General features: G+C 41.9%; 1 protein-coding gene across 2 annotated transcripts in view; it reads left to right on the top strand.

Moving 5' to 3' along the window:
• LOC126391434 (acidic leucine-rich nuclear phosphoprotein 32 family member E-like) overlaps positions 1-18,533 on the top strand; it is a 32,574-nt gene extending 14,041 nt beyond the window's left edge. Inside the window, exons 4-17 of one of the 2 annotated variants that reach the window (XM_050046206.1) lie at positions 360-488; positions 573-869; positions 1,165-1,278; positions 1,365-1,418; positions 1,752-1,935; positions 2,029-2,197; positions 4,418-4,556; positions 5,123-5,292; positions 11,931-12,080; positions 12,262-12,384; positions 13,143-13,302; positions 15,996-16,129; positions 16,215-16,281; positions 16,693-18,533. In XM_050046206.1, coding sequence (XP_049902163.1) covers positions 360-488; positions 573-869; positions 1,165-1,278; positions 1,365-1,418; positions 1,752-1,935; positions 2,029-2,197; positions 4,418-4,556; positions 5,123-5,292; positions 11,931-12,080; positions 12,262-12,384; positions 13,143-13,302; positions 15,996-16,129; positions 16,215-16,281; positions 16,693-16,766 — 1,964 coding nt within the window. In that variant the 3' untranslated portion in view covers positions 16,767-18,533. Of the gene's footprint in view, positions 1-359; positions 489-572; positions 870-1,164; positions 1,279-1,364; positions 1,419-1,751; positions 1,936-2,028; positions 2,198-4,417; positions 4,557-5,122; positions 5,293-9,939; positions 10,134-11,930; positions 12,081-12,261; positions 12,385-13,142; positions 13,303-15,995; positions 16,130-16,214; positions 16,282-16,692 lie in introns of those variants that run through there. The other variant, XM_050046205.1, reaches the window with a different exon arrangement.
• The last annotated feature ends 434 nt before the right edge of the window (positions 18,534-18,967 follow it).

Below are 18,967 nucleotides of genomic sequence, written 5' to 3'. Positions count from 1 at the left end.
AATATAAGTAATTAATAGTAGTAAAATAGTGATAAAAATAGATAAATAAATGCCTCCATGCCACGTACAATCTGCTAACAGGCAGGTGTGGAGATGTGCTGCTCAATATTATGAGAATAAGTAAAACATGTTTAAAGATGTTCCAACTCCAACGCCTGAACTTGACAACATATTTATTAAAAAAAAGAATAAATTCACACAGTCATTTTAGCGTTGGATTAGCTTTTTGATTTAAACTAACTATGAAAATTTGTTCCACTAATCACTATTACATTAATATTGATCATTAATATTCATGACCTCTGTTCTGTTGTCTGATTCGTGTCTCGCTCCTCGTCCCGCCCCCTGTCTTCCTGCAGGTCCTCAGTCTCTGATAAAGGAGGAGTTCATGCAGGACTGTCTTCAGATCGACCTGCCCCCCCACACTGACCCCTACAGCCAGCCCCGCCCTGTCAGCATGTATCCCAGCATGCCCCTCTCCCCTCCAGGTCAGACCTTCAATCTGATGTTTTTCATGTCACATTTAGATGAAACTCAGTGTGTGTGTTGACGTCCTGCTTTCTGTCTTGCAGGCAGCAGCTCCATGACGGCTGCAGCTCTGTCAGCTGTCGGCTGTGGGAGGAGCGGAGGGGGAGTCGGGGGTGTGTGCAGCGAGGGCCCCGGCCTCCTTCAGATCGCCCCACCTCCGAACCACGGGGGCCACGCCTCCCCCCCTCACCCAAACCCTCCTCACACCCCTCAGCCTTCTCACCCTCCTCACCCTTCTCACCCTCCTCACCCTTCTCACCCTCCTCACCCCCCTCACCCTTCTCACCCCTCCACCCCCACCTCTCCGCAACAGCCCGACTACAGCAGCCCCCCCAAAACTGGTACTGTACCTCTGTACACACCTGAGTAGGATGAGAAGTAGTTGTAGTAGTAGACATTATAAAAATAGTGGTAGTAGCAATATTACTAATAGTAGAAATAGTTTTAGTATCAGTAGCAAACATAGTAGTAGTAATACTTGTAGCTGTAGTAATAAAAACAGCCACATCAGTAGAAGCTCTGGCAGCAGAGTGCAGAACATCTAATTAAAGTAGTAGTAGCAGTACCTGTAGTAGTACCACAGTAACAGTAGTGACATGAGACAGATACTGATCTATGTCCTGTGTGTCTCTGCAGCCACCTGGCCAGGTAACAGCCCTGCCCCCTACAGCCCTGCAGGACCACCACAGAGTGGGCGGGGCCACCAGCAGCCTCCATTACATCATCACCACGCCCCCAACACTCACTTCTGTATGGCACTGTGTGAAGTATCCCAGTAAAGTAATACAGTAGTGGTATTTTACTGTAGTACTGAGTCTAAGTGTTTGTTCCTGCAGGGTCACAGCATCACAGCACTGCTCCGTATCCACAGCCAGTGTCCAACCACCCAGGTACCACCTCTGTCCAAACATATTAGCACGTTACAAAACTGTCTACACTTTCTAAATATGTCCTCACTTTTAAAAAAATATCCTGTCTTTAAAAAGTGTCCTCACCTTCTAAACTTTTTCAGAAATGTCCCTACTTAGCAAAACTATTTCCGCTTTCCGAAAATGTCCTTACACTTTTCAAACCTTTGTAAACTTTAAAATATTTTTTAAAAAAAATATCTGTAACTATTAACAAACATGTCCTTTATTTCAAAACTTTCCAGACATGTCTTTAACTTTATAAAATGTCCTCACTTTACAAAAATGTCCTCATTTGACAAACTGTCCTCTCAGGTCCAGAGTTCTGGTGCTCCATCTCGTACTTTGAGTTGGACGTCCAGGTCGGGGAGATGTTTAAGGTCCAATCCAGCTGTCCTCTGGTGACAGTGGACGGTTATGTGGATCCTTCAGGAGGAGACCGTTTCTGTTTGGGACAGCTGAGTAACGTCCACCGCACCGCCTCCAGCCACCGAGCCAGGTGACCAGTCTGAGCAGTGTGACCAGTGACAGTACTGGTGTGATGTCAGTGACTTACAGTGATGTTCTTCCTCTGCGTGTTGTTTCTCTGCAGGCTCCACATCGGTCGGGGGGTTCAGCTGGAGTGTCGGGGGGAGGGAGACATCTGGATGCGTTGCCTAAGTGACCACTCAGTGTTCGTCCAGAGTTTGTACTTGGACCGTGAGGCGGGCCGAGCGCCAGGAGATGGAGTCCACAAGATCTACCCTGGAGCTTACATCAAGGTGAGGGTGGTCTGACTGGTCTGAGGATGTAGACTGTAGGTATACTGTAGGTCTGCCACTGGGCGGCTATCTCAGCCAGCGTTCTCCTCCCCTTCTGCTATCTGTATGCTACCGTTTTGCAGGAGCACTGTTGATGCGTCCTGGGCTTTGTGCAGCTCAAGACGATTGTGATTGATTTAGAGAAATACAAAAAACCCAGAGTGTTTTTCCCTTATAGCAGGATGATAGTGGCTTCTAGACCTTTCCCTAGTGCTGTTAGAGTGCTGCGGAGATACATCTGGCTCTGTGAGACTAAAGGCCAGAACGAACTGGCAGGGAACGCCACGCATCAAAAATATGCCATCATTATTTTCAGTGGACAAACCCACACAAACCCATCAACTAGACGTGACGGTGCTCCTGGATGCGACACCCCGCAGCACTTCATACCACTCTCCTGTTTCTAGCCTCGCTGCCTGTGGTAATAAATGCATTTTTCCCCCACTCACTCGCTGCTTGTACATACCAGCTTCCGTAGCAGCTCTTTTTCTCTGCTCCTATGGCAGCTCGACTCCTCTCCTCACAGTGGATGCATAAAGAGAACTCTGTGGCTGTCTGGTGTGTGACAAAAAATGAATGACGAGAGACTCGTTGTTGAGGTTGAGAAATATCCTGAGCTAAACGACCCACAATCCCGTCATTATGGAGACAGTGGCCAAAAAGATATAGCCTGGTGAGTCATAGCTCTGGAGATCGGCTCTTCAGGTGTCCACACATGATTTTAAGCTAATGCAAAGGTGGAGGAAGTACAGATCTTTCAGTAAAAGTAATAATAACTTTGTGTGGTCATCTGTTAATAAGCTGCAGTGCAACACATCTGGTGTGTGCTTGGGGCAGCAGTTGACACGCATCGCATAACACACTGCATCGCGGCCACCCCGGTGTGTTCTCAGCTTAAGGTGAGTGTGTCGCTACGCAGACAACTCTCTGCTCGTCTTTTGAGACTACAGACTGAAAAGACGTCACTACATCGGTCTTTTAACCAGTATATTTTGTGGCATTTTGTCTATAGAGGACAAATAATGACAGGTATCTATCTCCATCTACCTTTGCTCTTTCCTACTTTTCTATCCATCAATTCTTTAAATGCATAAATAAACAGCTGAATGTTAAAATAAATATGGAAACAAATAAATCAATTCATTAATAAATAAGTAAAAGGTGGTAATTGAACAGGACAGTGTAGCCGGCAGATATCCAGGCCAAGACACCAGTCATCTGGGTGAGAACCCCAGGTGTGGACAAGAGGGGGAAGTGCAACAAAGCCTGGAAGTCAGCCACAAATCTCTGCAGCCTCTCAGTCAGCTTCTCAATTAGCCAAAACTATCACTGCTGATCTGCTGCAATAGTTTCAGCTCCTGGTCTGTTTTCTTCTCTGTATTATTTTAGCAATTGCAGAGACAGACAGAGACAGAAGCTCGATGTGTGTGATTACAAAAGAGCAGATGAACAGAATTGTTTTGGAGTGTACATGTTTGTTATAACCGAGAAATTAAAGTACCCAAAAACCGGTACCGTTGAGTACCAGTGCCGAATGCCAGGTACTATGAACAGATATCTGCATATAAATGCGTAAGAGGTAATTCAACATCAATCGATAGCTAATAGGTTCCACCTCTCCACACTGAATGTTTACCTGCCATTCAAACGTGATTCACAGGGAGGTTCTGCAGCATATTTTTTTCTGTGATTTCTAAGTGGATTAATGGTCGTTTATTCTGGATGGACGTCAGAGATAATAATATTCTCGGCATGTGTGAGTCACACTGAGTGATATCAGTACGTGTCTCATGTCTGTGTTCGCGTTTCATTGAGTTATAAAGAAGAGAAGGAGGGAGAGTTTGTCTTTAACTGCATCAGTCTGTCTCTCAGTGTTTTAAAGGATCTTAATCTCCTCCCTGATCTGTGAGTCTCTGCTGCAGCTCCACCTGCTGACCAACTTCTATAACTGACTTCCTGTTGATTTACACCTGTCCCTCTCACCTCACACAGTGTCTCTACCTCACCTCTCACAGTCTGTCACCTGCTTCAGACTGAGTGTTGATAAGAAGGCAGACCTGAACAGTTACAAAAATAAAGACCTTTGAAAAAGACTTTTTTATCTGAAGAACCTGAAGACTTGTGCTTCATCTACTCTCTCACCTGTCTGTCTTTCTCTCCCCTGTCTGTCTGTCTCTCCAGGTGTTTGACCTGAGGCAGTGTCACAGACAGATGCAGCAGCAGGCGGCAGCAGCTCAGGCAGCAGTAGCGACTCAGGCAGCAGCGGTTGCCGGTGCGATACCTGGTCCAAACAATGTGGGGGGGATCGCCCCCGCTGTCAGTGAGTATGACCTCCTCTTTTTCTCTGCTGTGTGTCCGCCTGCTGGACGCGTCAGAGACACTTTACATTAAAAAAAGATACCTGAGTGTGATGGTCACTGTGACCTTGCGTCCGTCTCATGCTTGTGAGTGCAATATCTCAAGAAGGCCTTGAGGGAATTTCCTTTGGCACAAACACCCACCTGGGCTTAACGATGAACTGATTAGAATCTGGTGGTTGAAGGTCAAAGGTCAAGATCACTGTGACCTAATAAAACATGTTTTGGGATGAAATGATGAAGTGATGATATTATATATCCAAAACCGTGAGGCAGTAATTCTGGTGTTGGTATTATTTTAACTGCCTGATTTTTTTATGTACTCTTGAAATGTTTTAACCAATGTCAAACATGGGGCACTAAAATTTAATACAAAGTGATAATACTAAATAAAATGTATTATTATTATTATTATTATTACAGTTTGCTGTTACAGGTCTTGAATGAATGATGGACCGATTTGTTTCCCTCCTGCATTGTTGTTGTTGATGTTGTTGTGTCTCAGGTGTGACTTCCTGTCTCCCTCCAGGTGTGTGCTCAGCAGCAGCAGGTCTGGGCGTGGACGACCTGCGCAGGTTGTGTATCGTTCGTCTGAGCTTCGTTAAAGGTTGGGGGTGCGATTACCCGCGTCAGAGCATCAAGGACACCCCCTGCTGGCTGGAGGTGCACCTGCACCGAGCGCTGCAGCTGCTCGACCAGGTGCTGCACACACTGCCGCCACGAGAGCACACACTCTGACACACTGCAGCAGGTGTGTGTGTTTAATCTGTCAGCTGCAGGTGGGCAGGGTTTGGCTCACAGGACAGCCAATCACAGCAGAGGATTCATCTGCAACGTGTTCAGAAGACGTCACCCGGACCTTCTGTTACGGACAACACACCTGTCAGGAGTCCTAAGCTCCACCCACCTCGTCTACACAGGTGAACACAGACACGCCACAGCCTATTGGTCAGTTCAGAAAGGCTTCAGACAATCAGACAATTACAATATCACATCCCTCCTGTCAGTCAGATGAGTTTCCATGGATACGGTGGCACATTAAAGGGTCAGTTCACATTTCGGAGGTGCCTCCTCTTTAAAGATCTGAAGAACTCGTTCATTAAAAGAGATTTTTCTGCTTTATTTCAACACTTCTGGACAAAATAAATTAAATGATAGTTTGCTTCTGTTTGACCGTTTGCTTGTTTTTGAAGTGGCTCTTACTGTTAGCTTAACCGAACCATAACACTCGCCCCTCCTCAGTACCTGCGGCTTCAAGTTTGGCTTCTTTTACCAAAAAAATGTAAACGTAAATATGTAAATTACATTTCCTGCATTGTTATCAATAAAGCTGCAGGTTATTTTCATGATAAATTAAATAATTGTTTGGTCTGAAAAAAAGTCATCACATGATTCATTCTGGTCCTGTTCTGCATCGTCTTTGACTGTTCTGCAGTTCAAATGATATTTGTGCCAAAAATATAAAAAGGAGGAGACAGCGTCAGACCCATAGACTGTATTTAAAGATGGACGACATGACCGCTCCCAAAAAGTGAAAGCCGAAACATCTTGATTGCCCCCTGGTGGCTGGCTGTAGTATAGGTCTTAAAGCCCAAAGGGACCAAACTGAAGCATCAAAGATGTTCTCTGTTGTTTTAGGTAGCTCTTATCACACTGGTGTTCAAGTGTTTGTTTTTCTGAGAACTTAAATTGTAACTATTTATTTGATACTATATCAATCAATCAATCAATCAATCAATCAATTTTATTTATAAAGCCCAATATCACAAATCACAATTTGCCTCTCAGGGCTTTACAGCATATGACATCCGTCTGTGATAAGATAAGATAAAATAAGATATGACTTACTGATCCTACACTGGAGAAATTCACAGTTACAGCAGCTGGAGAGTCAGAGCAAGAGAAATAGACAAAAAGAGATTGAGTGCTAAATAAGAATAAAAATAAAAAATGACATAAAATGAAAATATAATCATTTAAAATCTATGGACACTGTATACCTCTTTCACGTATACAGAAACTACATGTCCAGGATTGATAGTTACACAGGATAACTGTAATACACAGGGTGTGTCATATTTGTCCTATAATATTTAAATATAGAGATATTTAAATATTATAGGACAATAATTGTGTCAACAATTCACAGTAGGAAATGTTACACAGTATAAATGTTAAGGATATGTGCGCATATATATATATATATATGTATATGTATATACACACACATATGGCTCCACATGACATCACCAGAGCAAGATGGCGGCGGCAGGGATATTTAGGCTTCATTTTTGTACATGGAGTGAAGTGGAGACATGTTATGTCCATATTTATATGCAGTCATTGGTTGGGCCAAACCAGTTTAGTGAGGACCTAAAACTGACCCTGGAGCGGTGAGGGCACACGTCCCCACGTCCACAGAAAAAGTTTTAAACCTTTGCAGTTCATTCTTTATTTCTCAACTTCAACAACAAACAGTTTGAGTGGCTGCTTAGCGTTTTAATACTCGCTGGGTTTGAGGGCGACTTTTGACGACCTTCACTTCCTGTCATCTGTTGGTGATAAAAGCAAAAAATGACCCAAGAATATTTATAAAAAGAAGAGAAGAAGAAATAAAATGAAATAAAAGAAGAAAAAAGTGGAGATATTTACGTTTCGCCATCCAGCTGATTCATTCTGTCCTCAGTTCTGTTTCTTCTTCCGCCTGCTTTTGGTGAAAAAACACCAGAGGTATTGTTTGCTCACGGCCCGTGGGACCAGTTCATCATCTGCACTGGTCCAGTTTTGGTGCAACTCGATTTTTACACAAACCCAAATCTCTCCTTCACATTGTTTACTCTTTATGTCCATGTCTGGCTGTTCTCTCTGACCTGTGGAGTTCCTCAGGCGTCGATCCTGGTCCCATTTTATTTTCCCTTTCAACACTTCCTACAGGACACACTGTCCATCAGTCTGTCTCTTATCATTACTTCAGCTTTATGTATTATTAACACCAGGTGAGATCAGTGCCTGGATGTGTTTTCTGGAGTGTTTGTCTCACCTGCAGCTAGGACTGGGCAATACGGAGAAAATCAAATATCATGTAATTTTTTACCAAATACCTAAATATCAATATTGTTATGACAATGTAGGGTTGACTATTGGTGCTTCAGAAAATATTTACACAATGAGAGTTTTCATAAATAATCATTATTTATGTGATTCTATTTACTAAGAGGCTAAAGACAAATAACAGCACAGCCAGAACAGTCTGGTAAATTCAATTCAAAATTTTAAAAGTCGCCTTTAAAACCAAGAAAAGGCACTTACATTATTACGATATACAAAATCTAAAACAATACTGCATCTCACATCACAATATCCATATAGTATAGATAAATTGCCCAGGCCTACCTGCAGCATGATTTAAAATAGTTTCTGTAGTTTGGTTGAACTGACCCATAAACAACTGGAAAACTTTAAAAAAAAAAAAAAAAAAAAACTATCTGCCAAAAATCAGCTGTTCCATTTTCCACAGAGTGACATCATCTTTCTGTTTGGTTCAAAGTCTTTAATGATTATTTATTTTTATTGATTATCAACCAAAGATTCACTTCCTGCTCTCGATGACATCACATCCAGTTTACTCTGTCAGATTATTTATTCTGTCTTTATTTTTTTTTCTCTCTTTTTTTATCATACATTATATTTTAAAGGCTTTTATACTGAAAGGGTCTATAACTGTAACATCTGCTGTTTATTCAAAATAAATTTTTTCTGATAAAAAAAATCACCTGATTCTTCTGTGTCTTAACTTTTTCCTGTTTTAAGAAACACAGTCGGCGCTTTGCTCAAAGGCACTGCGGCTGTTTAACTGCTATAAAGTTGGGCATTTTAAGGTGGAGGTCAGTGGGGATTGATTGTTTTGCAGCAGCTTCAAGTGGCCAAACAGCCTCGCAGAAACACTGATTTGTAACATGAAACTACTTTATTCAGTGTTTTTACTGGTTTAAATCACGTGGTACATTTGTTTTAGAGAGGAAGAGACCTCTGTGGATAATTTGGCTCATGTTAAAAACCTCCTGAACAATGAACACTGAAGGAATTCTAACCAGGAGAAGCGTCACTGCACAGGTGGTATTACATGTTGTGGAAATGTTGTATAAATGTTTGAGTATGTAGCCTATGTTTAGGTTTCTATAGGTGGCGTTCCTTCATGTGTTGGTTTAGCTAACATTTATATATATATAAATAATCACATATAAATTTGAATTACTACTTGTACTTCAATAAGATGTTAACTTGCTATGGAATATTACATTAGCTATGTTTCCATCCAAAAGTGATTCGAATCATTGGGAAATGCGCATTAAAAGAAATACGAATCCTGTGTGTTTCCATTAAATGTACGGACTTTGGTGAAAACTACGAACTCGCGCGAGTTTTCCGCAGAACTGGAAACAAAACAAGTCTCACATTATTCTTCTTCTACGTTTTCTGGCGGTTGGCAACCAGCTTGTAAATGCATTACCGCCTTCCTGACCCGGAGTGTGGATATCACCATGCTAAAGCGAACTTATTTTAGTTTGTGCGAATCAGGGGATTTTAATTCGAATTTTGGCGTTTCCATCATAATTTTCCGATGCGATACTTCTAGATGCGCATCTAAACAGGCTGATGGAAACATGGCTACTGTCGTATTTTATTTTACACTGTAGTATTTGTACTACAGTGACTTCAGTAGTCATGTTTCCATCAGCCTGTTTAGATGCGCATCTAGAAGTATTAGTATTTCTGTTTATACTTTAGTAAGACTTTTACTTGACCGAATAGCAGTAGGTCAACATGCTACAAAAAAGGTATGGAGATAAATATATATTATGAAATAAATGTTATGAGTTATGAAATAAAACTCCCCTGAGAGCACTAAAACTATTTTTCAAAAACATAATTAAAAAACAACTATTTATTGAACCATAGTAACTCATTTATACATTTATATTATTATTATTATTTTGCATCGTTTATTTATGCCAGGACTTATTTCATAGTCTTATTACCAATGTGTGTATTTATTTATTGATTATTTATTTATTTATTAAACATTCCATAAACTTGAAGGTTTCAGTAAAATATGGCGCCATTAAAGACAAAGAGAGGGTGTATGTAAAGTTTAAATGTTTCAGGTTCGCCGCCTCATTGGTTATTATGAAGTAACGCCTTTGCAATTCTAACCAATCGGAGAGAAGAGTTTGGTATAATGAGCTGCTGGGGGAGGGGCTCAGTGAGTGTATCATGATCTGACCAATAGGAGGCCACCATCTAACATATGTATTCATATTCATTGTGATGGGGGCGTGGTCTAACAGTGGAGGTCGGGCGCGAGCGAACATGGAGGTTTAGTTATCGGCTGATAGTGAAGGAAGGCGCCGCAGTGACCAAACCGTGTTTTATTTTCAGTTTTCCTTTGTTACATTAGTTTTTGTGGTCTGTGTTCGTCCTCCAGCATGGAGATGAAGAAGAGGGTCATTCTGGAGCTGAGGAAAAGAAACCCAGCGGAGGTGTGTAACTACAACACTTTAATTTATTTATTTTTCCAGAAGGAACCGGTGGAGGAGGCAGACGGGATCCAAATGACGACGCTGAAAACATTCAGCGGGAGCGGGCGTCGAGTTTTCTCCCGACATTTTGACCCAGAAAAACAACTTCACCGCAGTTCCAACATGGATGAAACTCCCTCAGCTCCTCCAGCAGCGGCCAGGGGAGTTTCATCCATGTTGGAGGGCAGCTAACACACGAGCTAACAGGCTAACCTGACGGAGCGCCCAGCCCTCGCTATAGACCGGTGGTCGGGATGAGTTGGCGGCGGAGGGTCGGTGCTTATTCTGGATAGTAAGGAAAAAAATACGCCTTTTGCATGTTTATTTGGTTTGCGTTACATTTATTTACACCCTCATGTTTCACTGCGCGGCCGAGCTGGCTACCATTTTAACCTTCAGTGTTAAATAGGATGCTTGTAATCTGATGGCGCGTCCAACCAAACTCCATTCTTAATTCTCGAAATTATAAGTTTACTTGGTGGTACGCCACATTTCTCTTCTAACCCAGCATGATTTAAATATTTTAAACGGTCCTTCAGACCCTGTTGATCACTTCGGCTATCACATAATCTAACAACAATCCTCCATTTCGATCAGAGCCTAAACTTTTAGGACTGGTTGTAATACGATGGCGCGTCCAACCAGGCTCCATTCTTAAATCCACAAATCATACATTTAATTGATTATATGCCAAAGTGCTTCTCTGCCCCCGGGTGATTTAAATCTTTTTACACGTCGTCTGGTCCTGTTGGTCATTTCGGCTCACATTTGATCCAACAACAGTTCTTCATTTCGCTCAGAAACTAAACTTTCAGGACCTATTCGCGCTGCTGTTCCCGCCCACTCTGGTGTGTTTTGGTGGTAAAGATCGTAGCTGTGCGTAACGATGCGTGGCTGATTTACCTCAACAAATCAGGGATGTGGCGGAAATGATTAAGATCGTGCTAAAAGCTTTTTTTGTCATGAAGGGAGTCTGGCACACTGTTGTGCTCATACATGGTTAAAGTAGAATTCACGTTTTCATTGCAGCAGTTTGGTTAACGAATCGAAACTGATTTTTAGCGTTTCCCACCGTTAACCTAGTTTGCGTGTCTCAAAACGACCGATATTAAACGAGTCTTTTCAGTCGGTGGTCGTAAACCGTGAAGGGTCGTGGTGTCGTAACAGCACATGCTCATCGGTCGGTGGAGAAATAAACGTGTGCGCACACACACGCGCGCACACAGCAGCTGTGCGTGTGTGTTTCTGTCACTCATCCACGCCTATTGTTCACCAGAGAGTTTTTTGTTCGTTGAGATAAATCACTCCATAATGTGCTGGGACGTTGAACCTGCATGTGTGGTGTTATTTCTCCTGGTCATAAAACGTTTTTAACCCCCAGATATGATCTACATTAACAATCATTCACTAGAATATTTTTTTTTGGAGTTATTTAAGTGGATAAAGTCGTCTGGATGAACAAAAATGAAGCCTCTCCTATATTATATCATTATATTTATATATTATATATTAGTGTTTAACATTTTAATAATAATATTGATAATGCATTTTATTTATAGGCACCTTTCAAAGCACCCAGAGACACTTTACAAGATGCAGTGGGGATTACAAACAACCAGAAATGTGTCCTTAGATCATAAAATCAAATAATAATCAGTAATGCGCAATAAAAGCTAATGAAAGTGTCCTGTGAGTGTCTCTGCTGGATGAAAATGAAGACGTGGTCACACGATATCTTGATATTGTTGTGGTAAACAGGTGGTGGAGCTGGTGGTGGATAACTGTCGCTCCAGTGACGGAGAGGTTGAAGGTTTGACAGACGAGTACACGGAGCTGGAGATCCTCAGCATGGTGAACGTCGGCATCTCTTCGCTCTCCAAACTGCCGTCACTGCCCAAACTACGCAAGGTCAGCCTCACACTTCCAGTTCCCACAATGCAACACAGTTTGGTTCAGACTTTTACTAGTGTTTTCTGTCTCAGTGAATGTTTTGCTGTGGTTCCTTCCTCTTGTATGTTTCATTTTATGCTGTATTTTCACATTGCGTCATGGTGATATTTATGCAGGTGTGTGTTTCTGTGTGTTTCAGCTGGAGGTGAGCGATAACACCATCTCAGGAGGTCTGGACACACTGGCAGAGAAATGTCCCAATCTGACGTACCTGAACCTGAGTGGGAACAAGATTAAAGAGCTGAGCACCATCGAGACACTGGTGAGTTTCTTCATCGCAATGAGCTGAACCTCAGATAAACCCCCTCAGGTGAGACGCCTGTAGGTAGGGATGGGAATCAAGAGCAGGTCTCAAAGTGTCCCATCCACCAGAGTTACCTCCAGAGCCTATCAGTCCTTTTATCGATCCCGGCATGTTTCTGATGTCGGACTCATACGGCTACTCTGTTGAAAACTTGCGACAAGAAGGAGCCATGGTGGAGCATATGGAACGGTCTACAGTGTGGCTTCATTTCACAAAGAAAGATGATGACAGTGCTGCTTGTAATATCTGTAAATAAAAATGCAAAAACACACTTGCATACTTTAAAGATCAGGCCCAACCACCAAGCAGTGATATAACTGAAACCTTAAAGCCACACAAAGAAGATGTTGGCAAACCAGAAGGGTGAAAAAAGCAAGTGAGCTCTGTAGTGCATTGTAACGCTTCTCTTCCTCAGTGTAGTGACAGAGTTACTGTACATGTATGTGTCAAAAGTCCTGTTAGTAGTTTTAAAGTCAGGACTATTTTAGTCACACCTGCCATTGCACAGGATGTCGCCTCACAAAGGAGGTGACGGTGCACACTCTCATGTCTCAAGCCAAAAACTGTTTTCCCTGACGACACTGAAAACAGTTTGTGAGAACCTTCACCTTGGAGGGAGTTTTACAAAAAGTCCTTTTTAAGTAAACATTTCATCCTCCTCCTCCTCTTCATCACATGGTAAGCCGACTCTCTCTGTGCTCTATTGTGTTCTTTAGCAGAATCTAAAGAACCTTAAGAGTCTGGATCTGTACAGCTGTGAAGTGTCCACGCTGGACGACTACAGAGATAGCGTCTTCGAGCTGCTGCCTCAGCTCACCTATCTGGACGGATATGACCAGGAGGACAACGAGGTACCCGACTCAGAGGCCGAAAACGGTGAGACTCAGACCCACGGCACATTCAACTAAATGTCTTCTGTGTGAGGACGCCATCATGTTATAGACTGTCACTGCAGAGTAACATTAATTTTTTCCCTCTGGATAATTACATTATCATATTAATAGTTCGGCAAATAAATGAAGTGTGGTGTTTATAATTTAAAGTTCTTAGCATGACATCACACTGAACTGAACTGAGCCGTACTGTGGATGAGGCTCAACAGGTCAGGACGCTGGGAAGTGCACAACTTTCAGTCCTGACACAAGCATGCAGCAACAAGAGAAAAATCCAGTTAGTGAAACAAAAATAAAATGAATCATGGTGCTAGGAGCTGAAGTGAGAGCTGCCAGTGCACCTCAGAAAAGTCCCATAACTGCTTTTTAAATGACAGACTTTTGCAATATCCATCTGTCCTCTGGTGCACTATGGACGGTCGACAAATGTGCAGCTCCTCTGTGCAGCAACTCGCCTCTAAAACAAACAATAACGGCAGCAGGTAAATATGGCGAGTCGGTGTGTTTTGCTATTTTTAGTCTCATTTGTGTGAGATGCAGTAAATCATCAAAATATGAGCCGTATTGCTGTTTGACAAATTACTATAGCTGCAGTCTGATTGCCATGGTAGTGAATTATGTCCAACTAATAACCACACTCCCATCCTCTGTTTGAGAAAGAACGTTAGCCGTTAAACAGGAAGTAACACCTGCTGGAGGGTTGTGTTGGATGGAGCAAAAGGAGCTGATCAGTGGGCACAGCTCCAGAGAGAGTAGCTCCATTCTGCTGTGGGACTGTCTGAGTGTACTGCTCTTCATTCTAACATTTATTTCTTGACTGGCCTGCAGCAGCTGCTCCAGCACTGCAGACAGAATGTCAACTGTTTCACATACATACACATGAATACAAAAAAAACCAGCATTTAACCTCAAACGCTACAAATCACAACAGACATCATTATGTATTTCATTCAGTGTTTGACTCAGGCACACTGAAGACTACTTAGAAGCCACACTCTGATTTAATAGGTTGACAGAGCCCAACCTGTTCAGTCGAGCCTGTGGGACTCTAACTCTTCTGTGTGATGGCAAAAGCTGATATTCTTTAAATAACATGTGAGAGGGGTCAGACGTAATGCTACCAGCCAGGGACTAAGTGTGAGTCCGTGGCTGAACCCAAATGTTCGGGCTTCACCACACTTGCAGACTTTTGGGCGTGTTCCAGGGAAGTCTGCACGTGTGTGGGGCTGTCCAAGTCCACAATTCATCCAGTCCACAAGGGGCCTAAAGCAGACATTCTGCAGTCTTCAGCAGACTTCACTGATTTAATTGCCCACAATTCATTGCAATACAGACATGATGTGTTTTTGTTTTTTTAATAGACAACTAAAAAGCAAAATTTATGTGTATATAAAACAGTTACCGTAGCCTATTAAAACTTTGCTTGAATTGTGTAGGCCAGAAATAATATTCAACAATATCATGATACAGAAATTTGTAGAAATATAGGCTATTGTAATGCATTTTATTATTATTATTATACAGGTGCACGCTATAACGCAAAATATATGGGCTTGAAAAGTGGCCGAAAAACAACAAAAGAAGATCATGTGATGTAACTAACAGGCCTACCTTATTTATTTAGTCACAGCTCGGTCCTTATGTACAATCATCTCTGTATTTGAATGTCTGCAGCATATGTGTCGTACATAAATTACATTTTTTCACTCACAAAAAAGCTGATGCTTGGGTTTTATATCTTGTTATCTGTGGGGACTGATGAGCAGACAGAATATGACAGTAGCAGTCACAGTGTACACGACTGTAGTTATCACGCTGATGTTTCCACGGCAACGAGTTAAACAGACTTAAAGCCTGTCTGTCAGCGGCTCACGGTCTCTGCCCTCAGACTTTGTGGTGATGGTGAACTCGTCACAGTGCATAAAACTGAGGTCCACGAGGGCTCAGTCCACAAGTCCAGAGAGAGGACGTTAGGATGCAGCCTGTGACTGAATGAACGCTGCCACCTCCTGCTTCAAATTATTGCATCAGCCTTTAAAAACCCAATATCACCTTCTTCTCTGAAGAATATGATTAATGATTTCACAAAACAGTTTCACATAAGGATGAATATATTTATGTATAAATGTGACACAAGTTTATAATGATTAAAGGGCTGCTGGGCAGCAGGGGGCGCTACAGTCTGGAGGTGTGGGAGTGTTTATGGTGCTTCAGCAGGACTGGAAAACTCATTGAGAACTTGTTTGAAAGTGGTAAAATCAGACACATGAGAAGTCAAAGCAACCACAGTGTAAAGATTTAAGGTGCAGCAGTTGTCTTAACAGGAAACAGGAAGTTGTTGTGAAACACTTCAAAAGTGATTTCTGTTTTCAGCTAAAAGCTTTAAGAGCTTCTTCTGACTGAAAAGGTGTGAAAACATGAAACGTTGTGACATTAAGGTCAAATATTGACATTACAAGATTTATTATTTATAGATGAGACAAAGATCTTCTGGACTGATGATTCACTGCCTCAGTAAAACTGTGCTGCTGATAGAAAATAATAAAATGTTTCAGTCTGAAGAAAAAATCAACTGAACTTCATAACTTTATTTCTCTGCAGCAGGTGGAACACACACACACATACACATTAAATATAAAAAAATAAAACGGTGAAAACTCTGACATCTTGTTACAGACGACGACGACGATGAAGCCGGTCCACCTGGAGGCGATGACGATGACGATGAGGATGAAGATGACGAGGAAGGCTCAGAGGGAGACGAAGAGGAGGAGGTGGGCCTGTCGTACCTGATGAAAGAGGGAATCCAGGTGAGTCTGTCGTTGTGCTCTGTGTCCACTGAGCGGCGCTCTTCACTCACTCAAACACAAACTGACGCGTTGATCTTGCCCTCAGGATGAGGAAGATGATGGAGACTATGTTGAAGAAGAGGAGGACGAAGACGAGGAAGAGGAAGATGGAGGTTTGTGTTTAAGTTTTTTACAGGCTTTGCTGCAAATGTAATGTGACTTATGAGGAGACACAGTCAGTGATGTGACACCACAGGTCCATTTAACAGCTGCTCTGGAGCTTTTAGTCAAATGACATGATCTTCCTCAGTAAATGGAGGAAAAACAGAACTTTTAGTATTTTGTGCAGAGGAAGATCATGTGACCTGATCAAAAGCTACTAAATGGACCTTGTGGGGAGTTTCTGTTTGTTTGGCAGATTAGATTATCTTTTTGTACATTTATTTTTCTGTAATATTGAGACTTTTTTTTAAAATGTCTACTTTATTCCCACAGCATCACAGCTTTATTCTGAAAATCTCAGAATTTAATAATATGAGAGAGGAAGAGTTGCTTTAATGTGAAAATCCTGTTGTGTGTCTCAGATGTGGACGGTGTTCAGGGGGAGAAGAGGAAGAGAGATCCAGAGGATGAAGGTGACGACGATGATGATGAATAGTCGAATCACCTTCGCTCCCCCCCTCGTCCTCCCTCCTACTCCTCCTCCTCCTCCAGTGACCTCTGACCCTGCCAGGTGTCGCCTCAGAGCCACAGACAGACGGGAAACAGGTTGAGGATCAGTTCTCATTATACAGCGCTGTCATGTGACTGATGATGTCACCTTTCACCCGGTAACCTGATCAGATCACAGATCAATACTGATGAACAGGAAACTGGACCACAGTTAACCCATTCATGTTTTCTCTTTGTCTTTATTTACAACCACTCTGACTAACAGGTTTTCATGGTGGAAAGTAACTCAGTACTTTTACTGCAGTTCTGTACAGATACAGTCGGAGATACTCACACTGGTTTTAGTTACTTGTTCATCCGCAGATTTTACATATAAAACTTTTCATCATCTTCGTCATCGTAACTCTCGTGGCCACAAAGATCCAGATTGTTTCAGTTAGTAGGATGTCAATGTGTAAAACATAAAAATACAGTGACGGGCAGTTTGATGTTTTCACGTGACAGTATGAAAACACGTTGCTAACAGATTTGCTGTTAGATATGCTGATATTAACATGTTTGTGTCTGATCTGAGATCAGTTTCTCACAAACACAAGTCGTTAGTTCATCTGTCAGGTCAGCTGTGATTGGCTGCAGCCACAAAGAGCACCTTGGGTCAAAGGTCGACCTATTTTAAATTTTATAAACTTTCTGTTTTGTAAAGACTCGATTTCGTAAAAACTTTACACATCATGCAAAAAAAACCTGTAATTAATCCATTAAATTGTATTTAATCACACAGCCTGAAATCAATATGAGGTGTTGTTACACATGACATCACACACACACACACACACACACACACACACACCAGAGTATAAATACACAACAACATACTGCTCACGTTACGGCATAAGAAATATTATAACATGAATAATGGTGATAATAATTAACTGTGGTGTTTGTACTTTTACTTCAGTAAATATTCAGAGTACGTCTCCTCTGGATCTGTTTGATCCTTTAGTTTTATTGATCTGATCAGGAGTTCACACACATAGTTTGACTTTCTGTTTACATCTGTGGTGATGACTGCAGATGATCATCAATAATTAATAATCACACAGTTTGATTTGGTTTATCCTGAACCAGACCCAGTCTGATCTAAAGACTACAGTACCCATGATCCTCAGCTCTCTGATTGGATGATTGAGACAGCAGTGCACTCTGGGATGTTTCTGTCTTTATTTTAATATGACTGTTACTGCATTAACCCCTGACCCCGCCCCCTCACCTGTCACCTCTCCGTCTGCCGCTCTCTGCTCCTCCTGGACTCTGTGGGTCTTGACTCTGGTCTCTGTCGGTCCAGAATGAGGACCTCTGTGGGGCCAGACTCTGGACTCTGCGTGTCCTGACTTTGGATTCTGTAGGTCTAGACCCTTGACTCTGTGGGTTCAAAGTCTGGACTCTGTGGGCTCAGACTCTGGTCTCTCTGGGTTTTGGACTTTGGTCTCTTTGGGTCCAGGCTCTGGTCTCTGTGGGTCCAGACTGTAGTCCCAGCAGGTGGGTCCAAGCTCTGTTCTCTTAGGGTGCAGACTTTGGTCTCCACAGGTGGGTCCAGTCTCTGGTCTCTGTGGGTCCAGGTCTTTGTGTAAATAGAAGTGAAGTGGTCTCTGTAGGTTTTTTGTCGTCCAGTTTGAATCATTTTATTTTTTTATTCCCGTTTTCTTCTGTGTCGCTGTAATCACCAGAGTTTTTCAATAAAAAACAGAACGGACCAATGTTTCCTCTTTGATACTGTAAGTATTACTACAAATATGGTACACATATTACTGTAAATATTACTACAAATATGGGACACATTACTACAAATGTTACTGTAAATATTACTACAAATATGGGACACATTACTACAAATGTTACTGTAAATATTACTACAAATATGGGACACATTACTACAAATGTTATTGTAAATATTACTGTAAATATTACTACAAATATGGGACACATTACTACAAATGTTACTGTAAATATTACTACAAATATTACTACAAATATGGGACACATTACTACAAATGTTACTGTAAATATTACTACAAATATGGGACACATTAATACAAATGTTACTACAAATATGGGACACATTACTGTAAATATTACTACAAATATGGGACACGTATTACTGTAAATATTACTACAAATATGGGACAC

Source organism: Epinephelus moara, chromosome 6, assembly GCF_006386435.1.
Source record: "Epinephelus moara isolate mb chromosome 6, YSFRI_EMoa_1.0, whole genome shotgun sequence".
Taxonomy (NCBI): Eukaryota; Metazoa; Chordata; class Actinopteri; order Perciformes; family Serranidae; genus Epinephelus; species Epinephelus moara.
This window is presented reverse-complemented; position numbering and strand designations above follow the sequence as displayed.